At 40.3% G+C, this 21,230-nt stretch overlaps 1 protein-coding gene across 2 annotated transcripts in view; it reads left to right on the top strand.

The window, feature by feature from the left end:
- The window catches only part of PTCHD4 (patched domain containing 4), an 80,690-nt gene extending 60,278 nt beyond the window's left edge, over positions 1-20,412 (top strand). For both annotated transcript variants that reach the window (XM_023924300.2, XM_023924301.2), the window contains exon 3: positions 17,149-20,412. In XM_023924300.2, the coding sequence (XP_023780068.2) occupies positions 17,149-18,782 (1,634 nt within the window). In that variant the 3' untranslated portion in view covers positions 18,783-20,412. The remainder of the gene's footprint in view (positions 1-17,148) is intronic.
- Positions 20,413-21,230: the final 818 nt, after the last annotated feature.

Raw genomic sequence — 21,230 nt, 5'->3', positions numbered from 1 at the left:
GAAAAAATACCTGGCACATTTGGACTCTGCAAATTTATTGCAAACCAAAACCTAACTTTATGGTGCAAGACAGCAACTTGTACCAGCAATAGCATGGCCAGCATGACCAGGGCAGTGACTGTCCCCTGTGCTGGGCACTGCTGAGGCCACACCACAAATCCTGTGCTCAGTTTTGTGCTCCTCGTGACAGGAAGGACATTGAGAGGCTGGAGCGTGTCCAGAGAAGGGAACAGAGCTGGGGAAGGGTTTGGAGCACAGCTCTGATGAGGAGCAGCTGAGGGAGCTGGGGAAACTCAGCTTGGAGGAAAGGAGGCTCAGGGGGGACCTTCTGGCTCTGCACAGCTCCCTGAAGAGGGGACAGCCAGGTGAGGGCTGGCAATAAGACAAGAGAAAAAAGCTCCAAGCTTCACTGGTGGAAGTTTAGATTAGCCATTAGGAAAAATTTCTGCACTGAAAGGTTGGTCAGGCATTGGAACAGGCTGCAAAGGGAAATGATGGGGTCCCTATCCCCAGAAATGTACAAAAGTGTGTGGATGCAGTGTGAGGCATGGTTTAGTGGTAGACATTGCAGTGCTGATTTAATGGTTGGACCATCTGAGAAATCTTTCCCAACCTTAACAATTCTGTTATTCTAGAGTGAGATGTAATGGCAGCAATTCTGTCTTAAAAGAACTAAGGCAAAAGAAAATACCACCAAGATTCCTTATTGTCCTGTCAAATAATTATTCTCTCAAATGAGACTCTTTTCAATGCTGAAAACTTACCAACAAGACTAAAGAAATTCTTTCATTTTAATATACAAAGAGAGGTAGGTGAGAAGGAGACATGAAGAGCAGTGATAGAAATTGATACATATAACCACAATAAAAAGGGTTGCAGTTATATAGTTCTGATTATCTGCTTCTTCTAGTCAATATTCAAGTCAAATTGTGCCTGTGCAGGTTAAAATCTCTCCAAAGTTCTTTTTCAAGGCGTAGTGATTGTGGTGTGAAAGTGTGAGCAAGTACCCCAGTGAAGAAACCTAATAGGCTAAACAGGACCCTTGACTTAAGTATCTTCTATACCCTCATTTTTTTAGTTTAGATTCTTCATTCTTGTGGTCCAAGAGCTTAAAATCACTGCTATCTGTGAATGAAAACTTGTGATTTCCATTAGAAGTTTGCCTTCTGTTTAGGGCAAGCTCTGGGCTAACTGACCAGCATTAATTATTTTGCTCTTGAATTAAAATAGGGGTCAAAGAGGAAGTGAGATCATTCACAGCAAGGCTGGACTGGTTTCTGACAAGTTGCAAGAATCAGGGGAAGTCAGCAAGTGCCAGGGGATTCCCTTCAACTGGGGATTGGACCCTGGAGAAGAAGAAAATTACACCTGAACAAACAAATATGCAAAAAGAAATTAAGAAATGTCTGTCAACAACCAATGCTAAAAGAAAAAAGGAGGAAAATAGGTCAATATAGGAGAATGAGCATTTTGGGTCTTGTTCTACTTAGTTTACACTTGAGAGCTCAGAAAATAGACAAAGAGGAGATACATGAACCCATCCTGCCTTCATCTAGGCTGCTGACAAGTCTGCCTGGATACACCACTTCCCAGTCTGCTGTTCCAGAAGTAATAAAATCTGCCACCATCATCATTCTGTTAGCGACAAACACAACCAAGAATTTTCTGCAGAATTGTTTGTGAGAAAATTAATTGACAGCAGGCTTCTTGGCAGTTTGCAACCATAACATTTGTATGATCTGCTGATGCCACAGTTTTATTCCCTGCTAATCAGATATTGCTCTCTGTACTGTACAAGGGCATCTCTTGTAGCTGTTGTTGGCATGCAGAAGGCAGACCTCGTAACAGTAATGATTCCACAACATCTTTCCGTCTATATGGGCACATATTGTCTCAGAATACTCCATGGAGACAACCCCAACACACTGCAGCCAAAATCTGACCATCTGCTTGATCACTCCACCGTGTGGAAATTCAGCTTTGCCAGCCACCTCCTTGGATCCAGCACAAATCCCTACCTCACCAAAGGGGCCAGTTCCTCAGAGATAATTGTGGTCTTTATTTCCACACACCTGGATTGATCCCACCTGGCATAACTGAGTTGTTGACATCTGAAGCTCTGTCTCCTTTAGCTTCCTCTGGGTCAATGGAAGGAGACAGACACCTGTAGATTTCCAGATAGAGAAGCTAGGTTGTCTAGGATTTGAAGGCAGGGGGGATAATATCTGCCCTGCACATGACAAGCTGTGGGATGTTACACCAGGGTTAGAGGCTATCCAGGACCCTCAGCTTGAGATAAGCTGGGTACACTTGAGAACACTTACAGAAAATCTGAAATCTTACAGAAATAAGTCAGAGTCCCCTGAGGTAACAGAAGCCGAAAGGGAAATATCAGGGAAATATCTCTAAGGAATTAAGAGGTGTTCCTTGAGGAAGCCCAGCTGAAGCGCCTCTACATGAAGGCCTCCACACCCAGCATAAATAATGAAATGGAGACACTGGAAGCCACCTTGCTGTCAGAAATCTGTGACCTAGAAGCCATTCCTGAAACTTGGTGAGATGAATCCCATGACCAGAGCATGCCTATCAATGGCTAAAGGCTGTTCAGAAGAGACAGGGGACAAAGCAGAGATGGAGGAGATGTGAGCCAGGTGAAGAGTCAAGATAAGCTCCTGAAGTTTAGGAAAATAAACTTCCAGCTCTTCAAGGAGCTAGTCCATACAGCCCCACAGGAAACTGTCCTTAGGAAGCAGAACAGAGCTAGAGGATCTTTAAGGATATCTTCCACAGAGCACAAGACCTGGAAATCCCCAGGAGCAAGAAATCAGGAGAGGAATGCAAGAGACCAGCATGGCTGAATAGGGTCAAACTGAAAGGCAAGAAGAAAATGTGCAGGCAGTAGAAGCAGGGACAGGTATCCTGGAAAGATTATAGGACACACTCAGCTGTGTAAGGGTGGGAGGAGTGAAAACCAAGGACACCTGGAGCTGAACTTGGCTAGTGACACAAGGACTAACAGGAAGAGCTTCTACAGACATGCTGGCCAGAAAAAGAAGGGTGGAGAAGGCATAATCCCCTGATAAAAAATGCTGGCAAACTGGTAACACCAGGTCAGGAGAAGGCTGAGGAACTGAGCAACATTTCTGTCTAAGAAAACAGCACAGGGCTGCAGTGATATGGTGCTAGAGCAGCAGAACTCCATGTCCATGGCTATGTGAAGTTTCCATCCTCCCATTTAAAATGAAAATATACTTATCATTAGCATTTCATATGAAATAATGTTATATCTGAAATGAAGTTACAAACATGCAGATCGTGTAGCAGTTTTTCAGTGGGAACATTTTATGGGAACATTTTCTGTTCTCATTACTGCTTTTCTTGAAAAAATACATTTCAAAACCACAGAAACAAAGAAAGGTTTGGGTGGGAAGGGACCTTAGAGGTCCCCTAGTTCCGAACCCCTGCCATGGGCAGGGCACCCTCCACTTTCCACACTGGGGATATTTTACAGATCACAGATAAAACTTGTAAGAAAAGGAATTTTCATATTCCTCGCTTGAAATATTTTTATATTTTGCCAGTGTTCTGGTTTGTATTTAGCAATCTTTTAAGCTTGTACTGTGCAGTTGGACCCTTATGAATGAAAACACCATTATAACAACCATTTATCAGCTTGAGAGATATGGACTGAAACAGTACAAATTTCTGGCTCAGTCTTATAATGATAACTCATGACAATATCTAAAATCATTTTTAGTTCTTTAAAACAGAAGGGAAAGAGCAATTTGCTATGTCATCGCTGGGATGAATGGGTAACATTCTCAGAAGCAATCAACTAAAATAAACTGATATATAGGTTCCTGTAGGAGGCAAGCAATCTTAAAATCTCTTTCTAAAACAAAGCATAACTTTGCATTCTGTCCCACACTTAAATTGCAGTGATTTACAAATATAGTTCATTTTATATTTATTGTTATTTGCCTTTCTGAGTAAATTCAGGGTACTGAGAGCACATCGTGAAGTGCTTCTCACAAAGCTTTACTGACATAAAAGTAATAAAATGAAGCATTCCATAAGAGCAGTGATTCATTGGGAACAGTCAGCACCTTGCTCCTGGCGTAGATTATCATTTTCTTTCTTCTGAGCTTTGCAAGCAAAACCTCCTTTTGGTAACAGACTTACAGGGCTGCTTCTTCCCAGAATTTTTACATCTCTCAGTTACATGTACCAAGCTATTAAATGGGATCTGTGGTCAGGGTTTGGGTTATCTTTGCCTTACCCCCATTGCAATGACTGACAATACAACATTTTAAAGTGTATCAAAAGCACTAAAAACTAAGGGTTTGAAGTAGTTTGAACCAGCAGTTTCCTCTTTCCCCCTTTTTCTTTCACAGTGTTGGGCTTCTTATAAGGGGTAATCAGACATTTTAGAGTGGAAGGATATCTGGAGCAGTGTATCAGATGGAAAGAGAGGCAGGCATCACCTCCCCAGCTCCTCCCATGCTGGTTTTAATGGTCAGAGAAATTAATGAGTGTAAAGACAAGTGGGACTGATGGGCTCAAAACAGCAGAGGGTTGGTCCTAAAGCAGGAGGGACACGTTGTGTCAGTCACCCTAAAGTCAGCAAAGCAGCCCCCAGCCCTCCCAGCAGCTGAAGGTCCTTTCAGCAGTGAAGCTATTGCTATAAAAATGTGATAAACTAAATTAGCACACTGTGCTCTCTGTCATGTCTATAAAGGGATTAAGTTGATAGAACCCCCAAGTTTATAGATATAAACATGGTACCTCAACAGAACTCAGAAATTCACCATCAATGTGATTTTTTTGCACTTGCAGTGGCAGAACAGCATCACCCTTTGGCCACAGAATTTACTAGAAAACACAACAGAGCCAGGGCTGTGACTTTCTATACTATATTATTTTTTTTGCATGTTCTCTGGCATGATTTTACTCTGTCCATGGCACTTTCTCAAATGATTCCCAGGTGCAAATTAAGGTTTGTGCATGGCCACTCTGTTCTAAAGGCTAAAGGAGTAACATACCATAGTTTACATGCTTAGATTACACCAGCTGGCCTCTGTGACAGAAAATTAACCCTAGAAATAATTAATTCATTAGAATGGATGCAGATTAGGAATCTCCAATGACCTCCATAGGGATGGATGTATGCTCAACAAAGACTCATCAGAGAAAGCACTACTTCTCCAGACTCCTTGGTGTGCTAGGAGAACACATGTTCAAACCATTTTCATGTTCAACATTTTTCCTATCTGAAAACATGGATATTCAAAATAATAATGGGAAAAGGGAGGGCAGCCAGCTGGACCACTGTTCCTAGTATTCAAAACAAAAACAACTCTCTCCAAAACAGAAGGGTGTCTCATATATTGTTCCAAGACTATAGTTTAACCTTAAATTTTCAGGCTGAGTTTAGCCAGAATAATAATTAAGTGAAAAGCTTAATGATCTTCCCCCTGGGATGGACTGCTAAAGGTCAGGTTTCAGATACATTAATGAGCTGCTAAATGCTGCTAACTGGAAGAGACTTTTTTTAAGTCCTGCACAAGCCAACCTACTCATGTGTTTGATGGCAACACTGGGCATATCAGATGGCTGTGGGAGTTTTGCCATGAAATGAAAGCTCCTCTTGTGCTTTATTTACAACCATTTCAGCAGAGTTTATGAGAAGCAGCTTGAAGGTGAGGCTGTGCCCTGTGTAGCTGAGAAAGAGCTTTTTGGTTTAATCCCATCTGGTCATGAAATCCTCTGGTCAATGATTTGAGGAGTAATAAAAGCCATGTAGGGTAGGAGTCCTTGGTTGGTGACAGCCCTGACTTTTGGAAAGGCCAAAAAACAACATGGGAAGGAGTTAAGGGCTGGCAGGAAAACCAGCCGTCATGTGCTATCTTAAAAATTAAGAAAGCAACTTATTGTGATAAATGTCTATGAGTTTGCATGGTTTAGTTCTTCTGTGTCTTAGTCCAACACCCAAGGCATGAATTTCCAAAGACATATACATATATTGATTGAATGATTGATTGATTGATTGATTGGTTGGTTGATTGACGGATATCAGGTTTTAGGCATATAAATAGCAATAAAAATCTTGTGCTACATGAGAACAGCAAGGCTGGTCAATACCATGGGCTTTATGGTGGATCCTTCTGATAGTTCAAAGCTAGACAGTTTAAAGCTAGATAGATTAAAACTAGATTTCTTTTTGCTTCAATGTCCCTGCCACAAAATTGGTGTAATACCCAGAACAATCTCACAGAGGTCACGATATTCATTCATATATATAGTGCATGAGGGAATTGATGCATTCACTGCTATATCATCCAACAGCAAAATAATCAATTTTTAATCTCTGCTGTGCACAGGTGCCAAGGGCAAATGGGACCTGAGAGCAGGCAGTGAAAGAGGCAAATATTTGTGTCAAATCAAAGCTAGGTTTCTAAATGGTATTGCTACAGTAGTACAATTAGTAAAGTAAAATCTTAAATGCCACATTTAAGGGCCTGAAGAGCTGCACAACTTTAATTCATGGTTCTCGTGAGTTTGGATTTTAATGCAGTCAGCCTCATGAATACAAAGGAACATAAAAGCATTTAAACTGACACAGGCCAAAGGGTTTATCTAGCTCAGCATCCTATTTCTGGTAGCAACCAATGGCAAGTGCTTTAAAAATGGGGATTTCGACAGGCCAAGCATCAAGTCATACTCTCCCAAAACACTCCCCCAGGCTCCTGCTGCTTCTTGGCTCATTGAATTGTACATTCAAATAAATTATCTCTGACTTTAATGACCCTTTCCATGCAATTTTCCTCCATGAATGCATGCAGGTTCTTTTAACTTGCTGAATGATCCATAATAGCGTTACAGGGTTTTGAACCAATTTGATACAAGTGTAGCTGCAAGCTGTGGAGCAGCAGGCAAGAGCATCAATATGTTTTGCTGTTTTCATTTCTTAATAAAACTGCATAAAGAAATTTAAGGAGAATTATTTTATTCCAGTCATCAGATAAGTAATTCCTTCTCTGTTTGGCTCATTTTGCTCTTAACCCCTCGTGTAATGAGAGGAAGCCCTTAGGTCCAAGGAAAGGTTTTTGGTTGTGAAGAGATGTGCTAAGCACCTTTATAACCATTTGGTAGCTTGTCTGAATGAATTCCTGCACTTACAGCATTCCCTGTCACCACTGTCTGATAAATAGAATATATGCAACTTACACATCCTGTGTTGGCAATCTGGGTAAATTTATAGGGACACACAGGGAATGTGGGAGAGGGCTGCTGCTCCCCCAGAGCCCTGCTGTGTGAGCAGCTCAGTCTGTGTTTCACAGAGCAGGGCAGCAGCCACGTTGGGGCATCGCTGCTTGGAAGCTGTGTGTGATCTGGAGCAGCCAGATGTGGGCATGGGAGGATGGGAGGATGGGAGGATGGGAGGATGTGAGGATGTGAGCATGGGAGGATGGGAGGATGGGAGGATGGGAGGATGGGAGGATGGGAGCATGGGAGGATGGGAGCATGGGAGCATGGGAGCATGGGAGGATCCTTCCCAGCCTGAGCAGCCCCAGTGGTGGGACAGCCTGAGCCAGAGCTCTGGTGCTGCAATGATCCCAATGCTGTCCCAGGCTTGGCAAGGGCAGTGGAGCAGCCTTCCCCCACATTCCTGTGCAGTGCAGGAATGGGGCTTTTTGGGAAGGGAAAGGGAAATTTAATAACTATTTCTCAAGTTGCTGACTCAGTCCCTGTATTTCCTTCACTCCCAGCAAACAGAAGCAAAAGGCCAATGTCGCCTCCTGCTCTGCCTTCCCATCCCTTTTCTGAAGTAAACAAATGTCAGCAAATCCTGCACTAACAACACTGTTAAAAATATCACCCTGTCAGCAGACAGGTTCATTCCCTTTGCTCTGAAGCTCTCTCTTCATTGCAGTAAAGGTGTGCTGCTATATCAAGATAAGCAGTCTAGGTGGAAATCTCCGTGGCCATGGGAGAAACAGGCATTGTGCTCTGCACCACAGTGTCACCAGCTGGGGTAATTTCCAAATAGGAATTATTAGTGTAGGAATTTGACAGGATTTGACCTGGTAACTCTCAAGGACCAGGACTAGCCCTGCTTTATTCATCTGGAATTTGTCCCTGGGGTAGCAACTGAAAATGAGGTACTTCAGCCAAGATGCAGCACTCACTCTCCTTGGTGTTTCAAACCAAGTTAACTCCAGCACCAGCTCTACAGTCACAGTGAAAAGATGGTGCCCCATTAGACTTTGGAGATGTATGAAAAAATATTCATGATCAGAGTGACTATATCCCTTTCAACGGGAGATTAATCCCCACAACGCTTTTCCCGGGTGACTTTCCATCTGTTCCAGGAAGGGGATGCTGGTTGTTACAATGAATAATTTCACTGGGAAAAGTGATGAATGAACCTTTTCTGCTTATTGCTTGTTATGCCTGAAATCTTAGAGTTCAGAAAATTCAGATTGTGCAGAAAAATATATTTTGTCACTGAAAGGTACAAGTTTTCTCTTTTAACAGTTGGGTCCCACCACAGATAACATTTTACACTTGCCTTGTGGATAAAATTCTAGAAATTTGTCCCACCCCCTTCCAACACTCTCTTCATTCTCTCAAATGTACAGATGCACTGGTCATTTTTTGGACATGTATTGTTTCACATCTATTTACTTCTCTAACTATTTAACAATTTCTTTTCTTTTCTTTGAAACATCCATTATTGCTCCATCTTTGCCAGAAAGCAGCAAATGACCAAATCTACTGTTTCTATAATGATTCAAATTTTGTATTTGAATTTTTTTTCTGGATGACAGAATCTACCCTTGATTGAAACATTTTCCTTCCTAGAGTTTCACTGCTACCTTATTCTTTCAGAGGTTGCTGGATATCAAATCCAGGTGATAATGTGTTCTCAGCAGTGTCACAAATCCATCCTATGCTTTTAGCATAAATGAGTATATAATAAATTCATTTAAGACTTGATCTAAATTAATTACTGTGTCTTCTATACATCACTTAAACTCTCATCAATAAACAGTAGTTCCCATATGTGCAGTTCTTGCCTACAATGTTCATTAAGAAGTTTAAATGAGAAACAGCAAAAAGCATTTTAATTCATTGCTAAGCACAGCAGAAAACTAAGCAGGATTCCAACTTTATGTACAATTTGCAAGCCATATGCATTAGCTCAAACGTAAATCTCCCTTAATGAGGTATGCAGCCCAGTTATTAATCACATCCATGGAAACATTCTCCATGTTCAGCTCTATTTCAACGCAGGGGAGGGGGTTGCTATTTAATATTTCTGTTCCTTTGAACAAGAAGAGGTGTTTCTAGGCATGAAAAATTGTAAAATTCGACCTCAAAATGAACTGTAGCAAGTGAACCTTGAATACAAAGAGGTGTCATTACAGTTCAGTTAGAAACATGTTTGTGTCTGGACCAGCAGGTCTTTGGCTCATCTCCAGGGCTCATTCTGGGCTTCTACCCAGGGAGGCTTATGGGGAAGCTCTGGAAAGGTCTTTTCAGTAAAGATCAAAAATTAGAAAAGAATCAAGATCAGTGATGTCAAATTCTTGTTAGCATTAATTATTTTTAATTTAAATCAAGGTCCCACTATGGTGGTCTCTGTGTAAACAGGGAAAGCAGTGTTTGCCTTGGGAGCCTGCAAAATGGGAGACAGAAACTGATGAAAAATCAAGGATGTGCCAAAGGGATGTGATGTGTAAGTAAATGATCTCCATGAGATGCAGCTCAGTTCCCAGAGTTTCTTGCTTATGTTTGAGCTTCTGTGTGTAGTCTGAGACATTTATTTTTGAGGTGGATTGGAAAGGGTAGAATGAGGGGACTGTCAAGGTCTGTGGAACAAATTACCTGAAGAGGGAACACATCAGAAAGGAGACTAAAAGAGCATGAACCACCACTTTTAATCTGTGCTTCCAACAGATTGGTGTTAATCTAATTTATAGGTTGGTGTTTCTTAGGAGATTAGAAGGCAAGGAGGAACTACAGCTATGAGTGTTACATCCTTACACCCTTTTCTTGTCCAGGCATCTGCAGTTGTGGCTGTGGTTGAGAAGTTGGCAGAATTTCATGGGGGCGGTGTTAGGCTGACACTGAGTTTTTCTGAAATGCAATTATACGGCCAGCTCCAGACAGAATCAAATGTTTTGCTCTCTCCTCACTGCTCCTCAGCCTCAAACAATCATGGGGTTGTTGTCTGCCAGGCTCCACTGAAATGCCCGTGAGGAGACCAATGCTTTCATGTTTTGGTCTCATTGGAAATTCCCAAAATTATTTAAAAGGCTTTCAGAAGTGCTCATGCAAGCAGAAGTAAATGCAATTACTCAGAGTACACATGAAGGAATAGTCTGTATATTTAACAAGAGTGCCCCATGATGCACTGCTACTTTTTAAATGAGGTTCATATTGTAATGGCAATACACCAAAATTTGGAAGCTGGAAGAACTGACATGTTCAGGCCAATGGCAAAGTGGCCAGAGTCTGGCAGAAATATTTATAAGGAAATCAAAATATCTATTATAAATAATTGACTTTGTTGATGATATTTGTGATGGATTTAAGTGCATTTTCTGTGTTTATCAGAAGTGCTAAAATATAGCAATAATGAAACCTCTTGTGCAGCACTGGAGATTTCCCTGAGGTCCCTGTCACTAAAGATGATAGCTCAGCCAACTCAGATTTCATTGCACTTGGTTAAATATTCTTTCTATAAAACCCAGCTCTTTAAATTAGACAATTTATTATGATAGAGATCTGTTACTTAAAAGAAGAATTCTACCCTGAATACTTTTCAGGACAGAAAGGCACAGCAGGGTGTGAAACCCCTCTGTCAGCATTTCTACATAATCTGGTTAGAGAAGAAATTGTGCATGTAGTGACCTCACAGGAGAATGGACCTAGAAAGGATTTAATTTCTCTGCACAAATGCTTTTAAATATCATCAAATGCCATGTACCAAATGAAATAAAGAAGTATAGGTTTAGTGAAAACAAAATTTCTGCAGAAGGTTCAGCAGGAGATCTTGACTAGACTTAATTTTTTTCTGTAGTTGCTGCAAGCTCTGTGACATTCAGAAGATGTAAATACTGTGATATCACTGAAAATTCCTATGGCTCACAGACCCTCTTCCCTTTGGACAATGCTGCTCATCAGAGCATCACTGCCACAGTTTGACCCTCTATCCCCAAAGTCCGAACCAGGCATTTTACTGGCAGGATGAGGTCTGATTTCACCTCTAGGACTGAGATTCTGGAGAAAGGGTAAACCAGTGACGATGGTGAGAGTGGTTTAGTTCCTCAGCTGCCTCATCAGACCCTCCCTGTTACCACTAAAGCATCACAACAGACAAGGCAAAACTAAGTACAGAAGAAATGGTCAACAACCCAACTGTGTGAACAATTCAATTACAGTGACTTCACAAGTACCTAGAGAGATGTAAAATTAAAACTATTTTTTTCCATACCTACATTTTAGATTAGTTTTTTTTAAAATGTTCTCTATCTTTTCCCTCTCCTTAATCAAGCTGGGAATTACTTTACTCAGTGTTGTGGTTAGGGTCACTTAGCTGGATGCATTGTGCTGAGATTTATCTTTATGGAATGGATCTAGATTAAGGTACACATTTCCTACTGCTACCTAAAGTGTGACCAACCTTCAAATTATCTTTGCTTTCTACATCAAGATCCCTAAGGATTTACTGACTCTTCATAAAGAAGTGGTTTAATAATTTTTTCTATTGCTTTTTCCCTCCCTGAGATGCAGAGCCCTTGGTGACTGTGATTAATTTGCTTAATCTCTGAGCTTCAGTTTTTAAATGAAAGTGGGGATACCAATATTAGTGATGGTAATATTAGTGATTTAGCAGAAGAACAAATGCATCCTACACTGAAACGTGTTGAGATGCAAAGTTGTTCCTCTGTAAAAAACATGTGAGCCTAAACTCTCTAAAATGGGGTGTAATTTCAAATCAATAAACTGGGATAAAAGGGTCTAAAGAACCAGCAAACTGGCCTAGTGGAAGTGGCATAGATTTGGAATTAAATGGTCTTTAATGTCCTTTTCAACCCAAGCTGTTCTATGATTTCATGCTTCTGTGCTTCAATATGCTCCTAATGATCATGGCCCCTGCTATAATGGGGCATTTCTTAGATAAAACTAAAAGAGTTTTTCTAGGACATGAATTTTCTATTTCCCAGAGAAAAAAATAAAAAATAAAAAAAAGGTATTTTTCCCCTAGATAAAATAATATAAATTTTATTTCCATTAGATTCACAACAGATAATTGTAATGCAAAAATATACTTCTTTCCCACCAGTATGATTTAAAAAAAAGCTGCCTCTTCATCCTTTAATTTGTAACCTTAAAAGTTACATTTGTGGCTGTTAATAAAAACTGAGTACAATACTTGGATTTCTCTAAGTATTCTCCAAGTGCAGAAATGCTGAGTAATCTGTGTTATGGCACTTCTAAGACTTTTATGTTTGTTTGAAATATAATGTAGACACCAAGGTTATCACCACATTGACTGCTGTCACCTCTTGCAGCAAATATTCTTTATGTCTTGATGCAAAAAAAAAGTGCAGAGTCATCCCAATCTTCCTTCCTAGAAAGTTTAGAGAAGCTGGCAGCAGCCAGCAGCTCTCCTTCCAGCAGAGCCTCATGGCTCAGGCTGGGCATCAGTGGCTTTTATGAGGATAAATGCAGATCAAACTCCTATCTAAAGAAGATGACTGATTGTGGCAGAACAGCTGAATGCTGAATGGGCATGCTTTGGTTAAGAAAACACTGAAGGCTTCAGACAGATTTTTTTCTCACACTTAAAAAATCCTAATCATCCTAAGGCAGAGTTAGGTCTGATGGTAGCAAAATAAGAGACCTCAGGAATGTGAACAGAATCTGCCTCCCAACACTGACAGGATGCACCCAACACCTACATTAACATTTATTAATGTAACCTTTAGACTTGCAGTGAAGAAGACTTTATCACCTCCTTAGATTGTGTGTTCCAGAGTTTAATGAAGCTTAAAGGAAGAAAGAGTTATATTTTTCTGATATCTAATTTAATGGTTTTTGGGGGATATTTTTCCAAATGAAACCAATGATGACTTCTCCTTCAAGCAGAAATGAGAAAAACTTGATTGTTTCCTAATTATACCTTTTTTATGTTGAATGTGTTGAGCCCTTACTGGCGTTCCAGTCTGTGAGGGGAAGAAAATAAAACTCTCAGTTTCTCTCTGATTTTCATGTATTAATAACAGGTTATTGTTTGCTGGTTTTATTCTCCAGGAAATCCAGCCTATTTTTACCATTTTATTTTTAAGTGTCATCCACAGCAGAGATCTGGAACTAGGTGATTTTAAAGATCCCTTCCAAACCAAAACTATCTATAATTCAATAAAAGAAATCACGCCCCATTCCAAAACAGTGTTCCAGTCCTCTTTTTTGAAGATAGACATTTTGCTGCTTCTTTCCATTCTTCTTGGACCATGCCACCTACATTTATCCCCTGAGATAATCTCTAATTGTTCAGAGATTGCTTTGGCTTAACTTTTAATTGATAAATTTCTCCAGGTTGATTGAATTTACCTCAATCAAGTGGTCTTTAATCTCTCATTTCACTTTTTTTTTTTCTATCCCCTATCCTCTTCCAATTTATTTTAACTATCTGCTCATAATTATTTTTTTTTAAATTTGAGGCCGAAAATGTATTATTTATTTCTGTCTTCACTGCAGCCTACCTTACCTGCTCTCCTTCCCTCACAAATAATGAAATAAAAATTTCTTGTCTCCTTTCCTTTAAAGAAGTCATAGGCCATTTCCTTTCCAGCAAATAAAAATTGCTGTACTTCATTCATGTCATGTTAGTACCAGAGAAACTTGGCAGTTTTGACCCAGAGCCAAAGACCCCCTGAACCTTTCTGGATCTGCTCAGTGAACTTAACTCCACTGTCAATGCTGTTGTGGCACTGGCAATGGAGCTGAAGGAACAGAATTTTATAGACTGACTATGTTGTCTGAATCTTGAGAACTGTCAGAATATGTTCAGGAAAAATGGATTTGTATCCTTGTTGGGAGAAGGGAATAGACCTGCTTATCTGGGGAGAGCAACAGAGGCTGACAGGAAAACTTGGTATCGGTGTAATGACATGGGAAAACCAGTCAGGCAAAGATTTGCTCTTGTGTAAACAAGGGAATTACTGCTCTGTATTCCCCAGTACTTGTGTTTGTGTGATAGAACTGAAGTTACTTGTGAAAGGAGAATAAATGGAAATTTTACTTTTGTATAATAACAATCATAAGAAAATCAGTGCCAAGTGTGATTCTCAAAGAAGCTACAAATTTCAATCTTTTCCTTAGATAGTATTTGTTTTATTTGCAAAAAAAACCTTTGAGTTTAATTAAAGTATTTTAATTTTGAACATTATCACAAGTTTGGGCACACACATTAGTGCATTCTGTCATGTAGCTCTTCACACATATGTCTGACAATAAAGCCCCTCTCTACTAATTATTGTGCAGCTACCCCAAGGTTGGATGCACCCAGGTACTCATCACCAAGAATGTGATACATTAATACTTATAAAATAATAAAAATAGAAACATGGCAAAGGTACAACCGTGAACATAAAATCACAGGAGGGCAGATAAGTGAGATTTTGGTAAGAGGAGAGAATCACCCATTGCAGTGCAGGAGCGTGTCCAGAGAAAGGCAGTGGAGCTGGGGAAGGGTCAGGAGCACAGATCTGATGAGGAGAAGCTGAGGGAGCTGGACGGAAGCTCAGCCTGAAGGCTCAGGAAGCACCTTCTTGCTCTCTGCAACTCCTTGGAAGGACAGTGCAGCCAGGTGGGGATTGGTTTCTTCTCTCAGGTAACAAGCAATAGGACCAGAGGAAATGGCCTTGAGTTGCTCCAGGGGAGGTTTAGATTGGATATTAGGAAAATTTTCTTCACAGGCAGAGTTGTCAATCATTGGAACAGGCTGCCCAGGGAAGTGATGGAATCACCATCCCTTGAAGGCATTTAAAAGATGTGGAGGTGTGGCACTGAGGGACATGGTTTGGTGGCTGGGTGCTGGGTAAATGGTGGGACTCAATGATCTTAATGGTCACATCAGACCTAAATGGGTCTGTGATTTCTGTACCTTTAGATTAAGCCATGCCAGGACATGGGCCCATGAGGTGGTGACCAACCTGGTCCACACCCTGCAGGAGACTTAAAAGCTTGCTATAAACTTATAAAAATTCCATTCAAGTCACTTGATTCTGCAGATTTACTCAGCTGAAGGAGACAATTCTTTCTGCTTGATGGCCCAAAAACAACAATGTGCAAGACAGCTGTGCCATGAGAATTTGGACAACTCACCCTAAACTTACCAGGGAATTCAAGGTCCCTCCTGAACTGAGATGCTGGTTCACAGGAGAGCAGCATTTCCACACAGGCTTTTTTGCTAACTGCAAGCCTTCTGTACTCCTGAATGTTTATCTTTCACTGGGGACACTGATCTGCAGTAGAGCAGGTAACATTCACAGAACTTGACAGTTTATACTGCAATTTTCCCTGTCCAGGACCATTGTCAGGAGTCTGCTTTGGGCAACAGAAGCAGCTGTATGAATCCAAACAATTTAAATCTAAAGACAAACTCAACAGACCTTTCGTTGCACGCACTTGATTACTTGCAAATCTCCTGTTGTTATATTTCTGGGTTTGACCTGAGAAAATTTGCTTTGTCCCTGCTTTGGTTCATGCAATTCTCCTACAGAGAGTGAAGGCCCACAGACAGAGGCAGAAACATTTGCAATCTACTCCTTTTTTTGCTCAATAGTGTGCCTCCTTACATTGGCCATAATTTTCTCAGGGTTAGATCCAAAGTGCAGAGAACTTAACAGTTTCTAATCCAAATCCAAATTTGTGGTTTTAGTTGTTTTAATTATTATTTGAAAGCCAAACCATTTAGGATGGTTTTCTTAAATGTTAGCTCTTTTTTTTTTTTCTGAAGTTGAAATTCTCTAATGGTAAAATAAATAAGAATGTGCATGTGCATATTCTTTTCAAAATGCACATTATATGAATACATATACATGATACATAACTTTCATTTGTTATTTATTATTTGTCTTCCATTAAGATCAGATTCAACTTTACCATACTGTCACAACATTTAATAGCTGAAGACTTCCTAGAGTGTGACTGTGACAATTAAAATGAAAGTCTGTATTAAATTTTAGTTTATTTAAAAATCACACTCCTAAAACACTTAGGAATGGAATACAAAGTCAGAACCTGTTGTGGAACACTGACCACATCTGACTTTTCTGAATGTCCTCCCACATGAGCTAATGGAATCTCCCACCAGGAAGATCTCTGGATAGCAAAGAGAGAAAGAGACACAGATATAATCATAGAAAATAAACCAATGCATTTTCTAGACAATTAATGTGGACCAATGACTTAGCCAGTATTCTACTCTCCATCACTTCCACCAACATGTCAATTTTCATAGTGTGCAAACTTGTGTGCTATCATTGAGAAGTTCCTAGCTCACTCAGTAGGAGTGAACTCAGGGAATCATGATACAAATTACTCTGGTTATTTTCCCTTTATCCTATGTGAAGAACCCAGGTGGTCACATCTACTCATTTCTCAAACTATCCCTTTAATATATACTCTTTGGAAGAAAAGTTGTTTCTTGTATTTTTAAGTGTTTCAAGTTGAATCCCTTAAATCTTGAAAGATTAGTAGAATGTCACAAGGAATTTCTAAAATGAACCCCAGGTTTGAACCAAATTTCATGTGTATTTTTTTCATGTGTATTTGCAGTCCATTTGGGAACTAATTCAATGTTAATTAATATCAATTTGTGCCTTCATTTTTCTTCTGAGCATGGAGAGTCTTAGAATATCAGGCCTATTAACTTAAACACCTGCAGGTGAATCTGGTATTTAGCTTTAGGGAAACATTTTAGATTTGTCCATTTGTTTATCTGGTGACAAAAACATACCAAAATTTAGCTGACAATTTTTTTTTTTACTTCTGGAGAATGAAACACCTGGGGGATGATGGAACCCCCTATGTATATGCACACATATAAACTTTGTTTTCTCATTTCAGGTCATGGAACCAAAGGAGTGTTTGAACTTCTTTCAGGATGGCGTCGGACCAGAGAGAATCTGCCATTCAAGGACCGAGTAGCAGATGCCTACTCAGATGTCATGGTCTCCTACACGATGACAAGTTCCTTGTATTTCATAGCCTTCGGCATGGGGGCAAGCCCTTTCACCAACATCGAAGCTGTAAAAGTCTTCTGCCAGAACATGTGTGTCTCCATCCTGTTGAACTACTTCTACATCTTCTCTTTCTTTGGCTCCTGCCTGGTCTTTGCTGGCCAGCTGGAGCAGAACCGGTACCACAGCATCTTCTGCTGTAAAATCCCCTCAGCGGAATACCTGGACCGGAAACCTGTGTGGTTCCAGACCATGATGAACGATGGCCATCAGCACACTTCTCACCACGAGACCAACCCGTACCAGCACCACTTTATCCAGCATTTCCTCCGAGAGCACTACAACGAGTGGATTACCAACATCTACGTCAAGCCATTTGTGGTGATACTGTATCTCATCTATGCCTCTTTCTCCTTTATGGGGTGCTTACAGATTAATGACGGAGCCAACATCATCAACCTCCTTGCCAGTGAGTCCCCAAGCGTCTCCTATGCCCTCATACAGCAAAAGTACTTCAGCAATTACAGCCCAGTGATAGGCTTCTACATCTATGAGCCTCTGGAGTACTGGAATGGTACTGTGCAAGAAGACCTAAAAACACTCAGCCAGGGGTTCAACACCGTGTCCTGGATTGAACAGTACTACCAATACCTTCGAGTGGGTAACATCAGTGCAACCAACAAAAGTGACTTTATCAGCATCCTCCAGAGCTCCTTTTTAAAAAAGCCAGAATTCCAGCACTTCAAAAATGACATCATTTTCTCCAAAGCTGGAGATGAGAACAACATAATTGCTTCTCGTTTGTACCTTGTGGCCAGGACTAGTGAAAACACACAGAGGGAAGCGGTGGAATTGCTGGAGAAGCTGAGGCCACTTTCTCTTATACAGAGCATCAAGTTCATTGTGTTCAACCCTACTTTTGTTTTCATGGACCACTATGGTTTGTCAGTAACTATGCCTGTCCTGATTTCTGGTTTTGGCATCCTGCTGGTGTTAATACTGACTTTTTTCCTGGTTATCCATCCTCTGGGAAATTTCTGGTTAATTCTCAGTGTCACCTCAATAGAGCTGGGTGTCCTTGGCCTGATGACCTTATGGAATGTAGACATGGATTGCATTTCTATACTGTGCCTTATCTACACTTTGAATTTTGCCATAGATCACTGTGCACCCCTGCTTTATACATTTGTATTAGCTACTGAGCACACCCGAACTCAGTGTATAAAGAACTCCCTCCAAGAGCATGGGACAGCCATTTTGCAGAACGTTTCCTCCTTTCTTATCGGGTTGGTCCCCCTTCTCTTTGTGCCTTCAAATTTGACCTTCACACTGTTCAAATGCTTGCTGCTTGCCGGCAGTTGCACACTTCTGCACTGTTTTGTTATTTTGCCCGTCTTTCTAACCTTTTTTCCACCTTCCAAAAAGCACCACAAGAAAAAGAAACGGGCCAAAAGGAAGGAACGAGAAGAGATCGAATGCATAGAGATTCAGGAGAATCCTGATCATGTTACAGCAGTCTGAAAGGCTTAGAAAAATATAATAGTATATTCTCTTTTTAAAAAAGCGTTGCACAGAGATGCAGGGAAAATAGAGCAAAGATCTCAGCTGCTTGTGCTGGCCAAGTCTGACAAGGCAAAGGAAGATCAAGAAGGGGTATTCATGACACCTCAAGGTGCAAACTTTTTTTTAACAAAAATAATGAAAGTGAAATAATCTCAAATGTTTCCTTTGAATCCTCATTCTTCACTAGGGAAGAGTCTGTTGGCCATTAAAAGTGTTCCTGAGCCTCAAACTGCAGCTCTAATGGGAATTGCTTAATATGTCATATGTAAGGCTAAAGCTAGGGTGAAAAGAAGAGTTACCATTAAGTAAACACTAGGGGAAAAGGCAGATTTGTTTGAAAAATTGTCCATGGAAGAGAACTAAACAATATTTCAAATGAGAAAAGATTACAAGACCAAGAGAGATTGAAAATGCCATGGTAATTTTTTATTTTCTTGAGCAAGTTAGATAAGATGAAACCTATGCACTTGGGAAGTAAATGTTTAAAACTATCTAAGCCAAAGTACTTCCCAAATCCAGAATACCTTGTATATCTGTAACACCACAATTAGAGCATTATTGCAAATATGGATGGCAAAGGGATAGAGGAGGAGAAATTTATACAGGAGAAGAAATAATAACAGCCATTTGAAAATCTAGCACTTAGTTCCTTTAAATGTGACGTATCACCGTTTTCCCAGGAGGTCACAGTTGGTCGTTAATATTATACACATATTTTGGAATTTATAAATTATGAATTTCCCCTTGAATTAACAGATCTCACAAAACTAACTGAGGCCATCGTCACTGCAGCACTGTTTGCAGTTCCTGCAGTGTAACACTTCTGAATCCTAATTTATCGGTGTTGACATTAAATACTGAATATTAATCAAGCAGGCGCTTTACACGTAATGATGGATTGCATTTCACAGGCACAATGTGACCGTGTAGCAGCTGAGTCAGCTCTGGAGCACCTGCACAGTATTATCATTATGTATTTGGTCCAAGGGACCAAGGGATATGTTTGCTGGTCCCTGCAATATGCTGCAGGAAGTGGGATTTTCCCCTTCTTTAAGCAAAACATTATTCAAAAAATTTGCCACACACTAAAAAAAAACAACACCTTGTAAAGGTTTGCATGGGGCTGAATCAACCCCAAGCTGTAAGAAGATGGATTGGTCCCCTGTGGGAAGGGGAGGGGAGGGTGAAATGTCTCTTTTACTGTTATTATTATTCCTAAGTGTTTGCGTGTTGATCATCTGCAATATAAAGCTTTGTTATGGCAGTTGAAACTTCACAGGAGAGTGCAGTAAATCCTCAGTTACTATGTGGCTCCAGAAATTGTACTGTAAAGGACTATGAATGACTTTCTCTGCTTTGTAAACTATTCAGCTTAGTAGCCCAAGGGAAGGGATGAAAATAGATCTAGCCATTTCAGTTTGCTCTCAGCCCAGTTCTTCACTGGAGCTTGCCATGTCAATCTCTCCTTTTAGTATTTTAAAAGGGCTTGCTTTCTACTTTCTGGAATATGGTATAGCATCACCTCCATGAGCAATGTCTTCCTGAACCTATAGTATCCATGAGGACACTATGTAAAGATATCACTATATGAAGTGTCTGTGTCTACTTTGTATTACTTGTGGGTACCTTTAAAAAATAATCTGGAAGCTGTTTGCCTTCCAAAATGTGTATACATGTCTATTTGTGGCTGGTAACTCAGTCTCAGACCTGCAGAGTTTGCTGACAAGGGTGTGTACATATGTTCTACTAAAAGCTCTCTGCAAAATGTTAATTCTTTGCTATGTGACATACGTCACCTCTTCCTACTGTTTCATGTTTAGGGAGAGACAGAAAAAAATCACCTGCAGTACAAAAAAAAAAGCCATTTGAATGCTAGTTCTAATATTCATGAGCTGCTTCTGTTTCCAAGGAATGCAATTTCACCTCTTTATATTTTCTGTACTTTGCCATTGTCGTTTGCCAAAAATGACCTCTGTGTTTTAGGAGTGGTCAAAACTCTTGATTGTTCGAGGAAACTTTTGAGTGCAACATGTCTTAGAGAAAGATAAACTTTCTAGACAGGAAAAACTTCCAAAATTTGAATCTAGATTTAAACTTCAGGGGTAGCTAGATCAAGGTTACTGGTTTGACCCAAAATATTCAAGGGCCAGACACAGAACAGAGATCTAAATAGTTCAGTAAGGTTTAGAAGCAGGGGATGCTTTAATGTTGGGTTATGGCTCAGATGTGTCTCTAGTTGGGAAGCTTTTACTGACCTTGATTTGCATCTCGATGACATTGTGCAATATCCATCCTATTTTGAACAGTCCATAGTAAATGTTATGCTTCCCAAGGCTCTTTTTAGATTTCCTCCACTGCCCACACAAAACCTGGATTGTTGCAGCACTGTGACCCTCGGTTATCACT

The sequence above is a fragment of the Cyanistes caeruleus genome, chromosome 2, assembly GCF_971803275.1.
Source record: "Cyanistes caeruleus chromosome 2, bCyaCae1.hap1.1, whole genome shotgun sequence".
NCBI classification, from domain to species: domain Eukaryota; kingdom Metazoa; phylum Chordata; class Aves; order Passeriformes; family Paridae; genus Cyanistes; species Cyanistes caeruleus.
The sequence above is the reverse complement of the archived record's forward strand: the minus strand, read 5'-3'. Positions and strand labels throughout refer to the sequence as shown.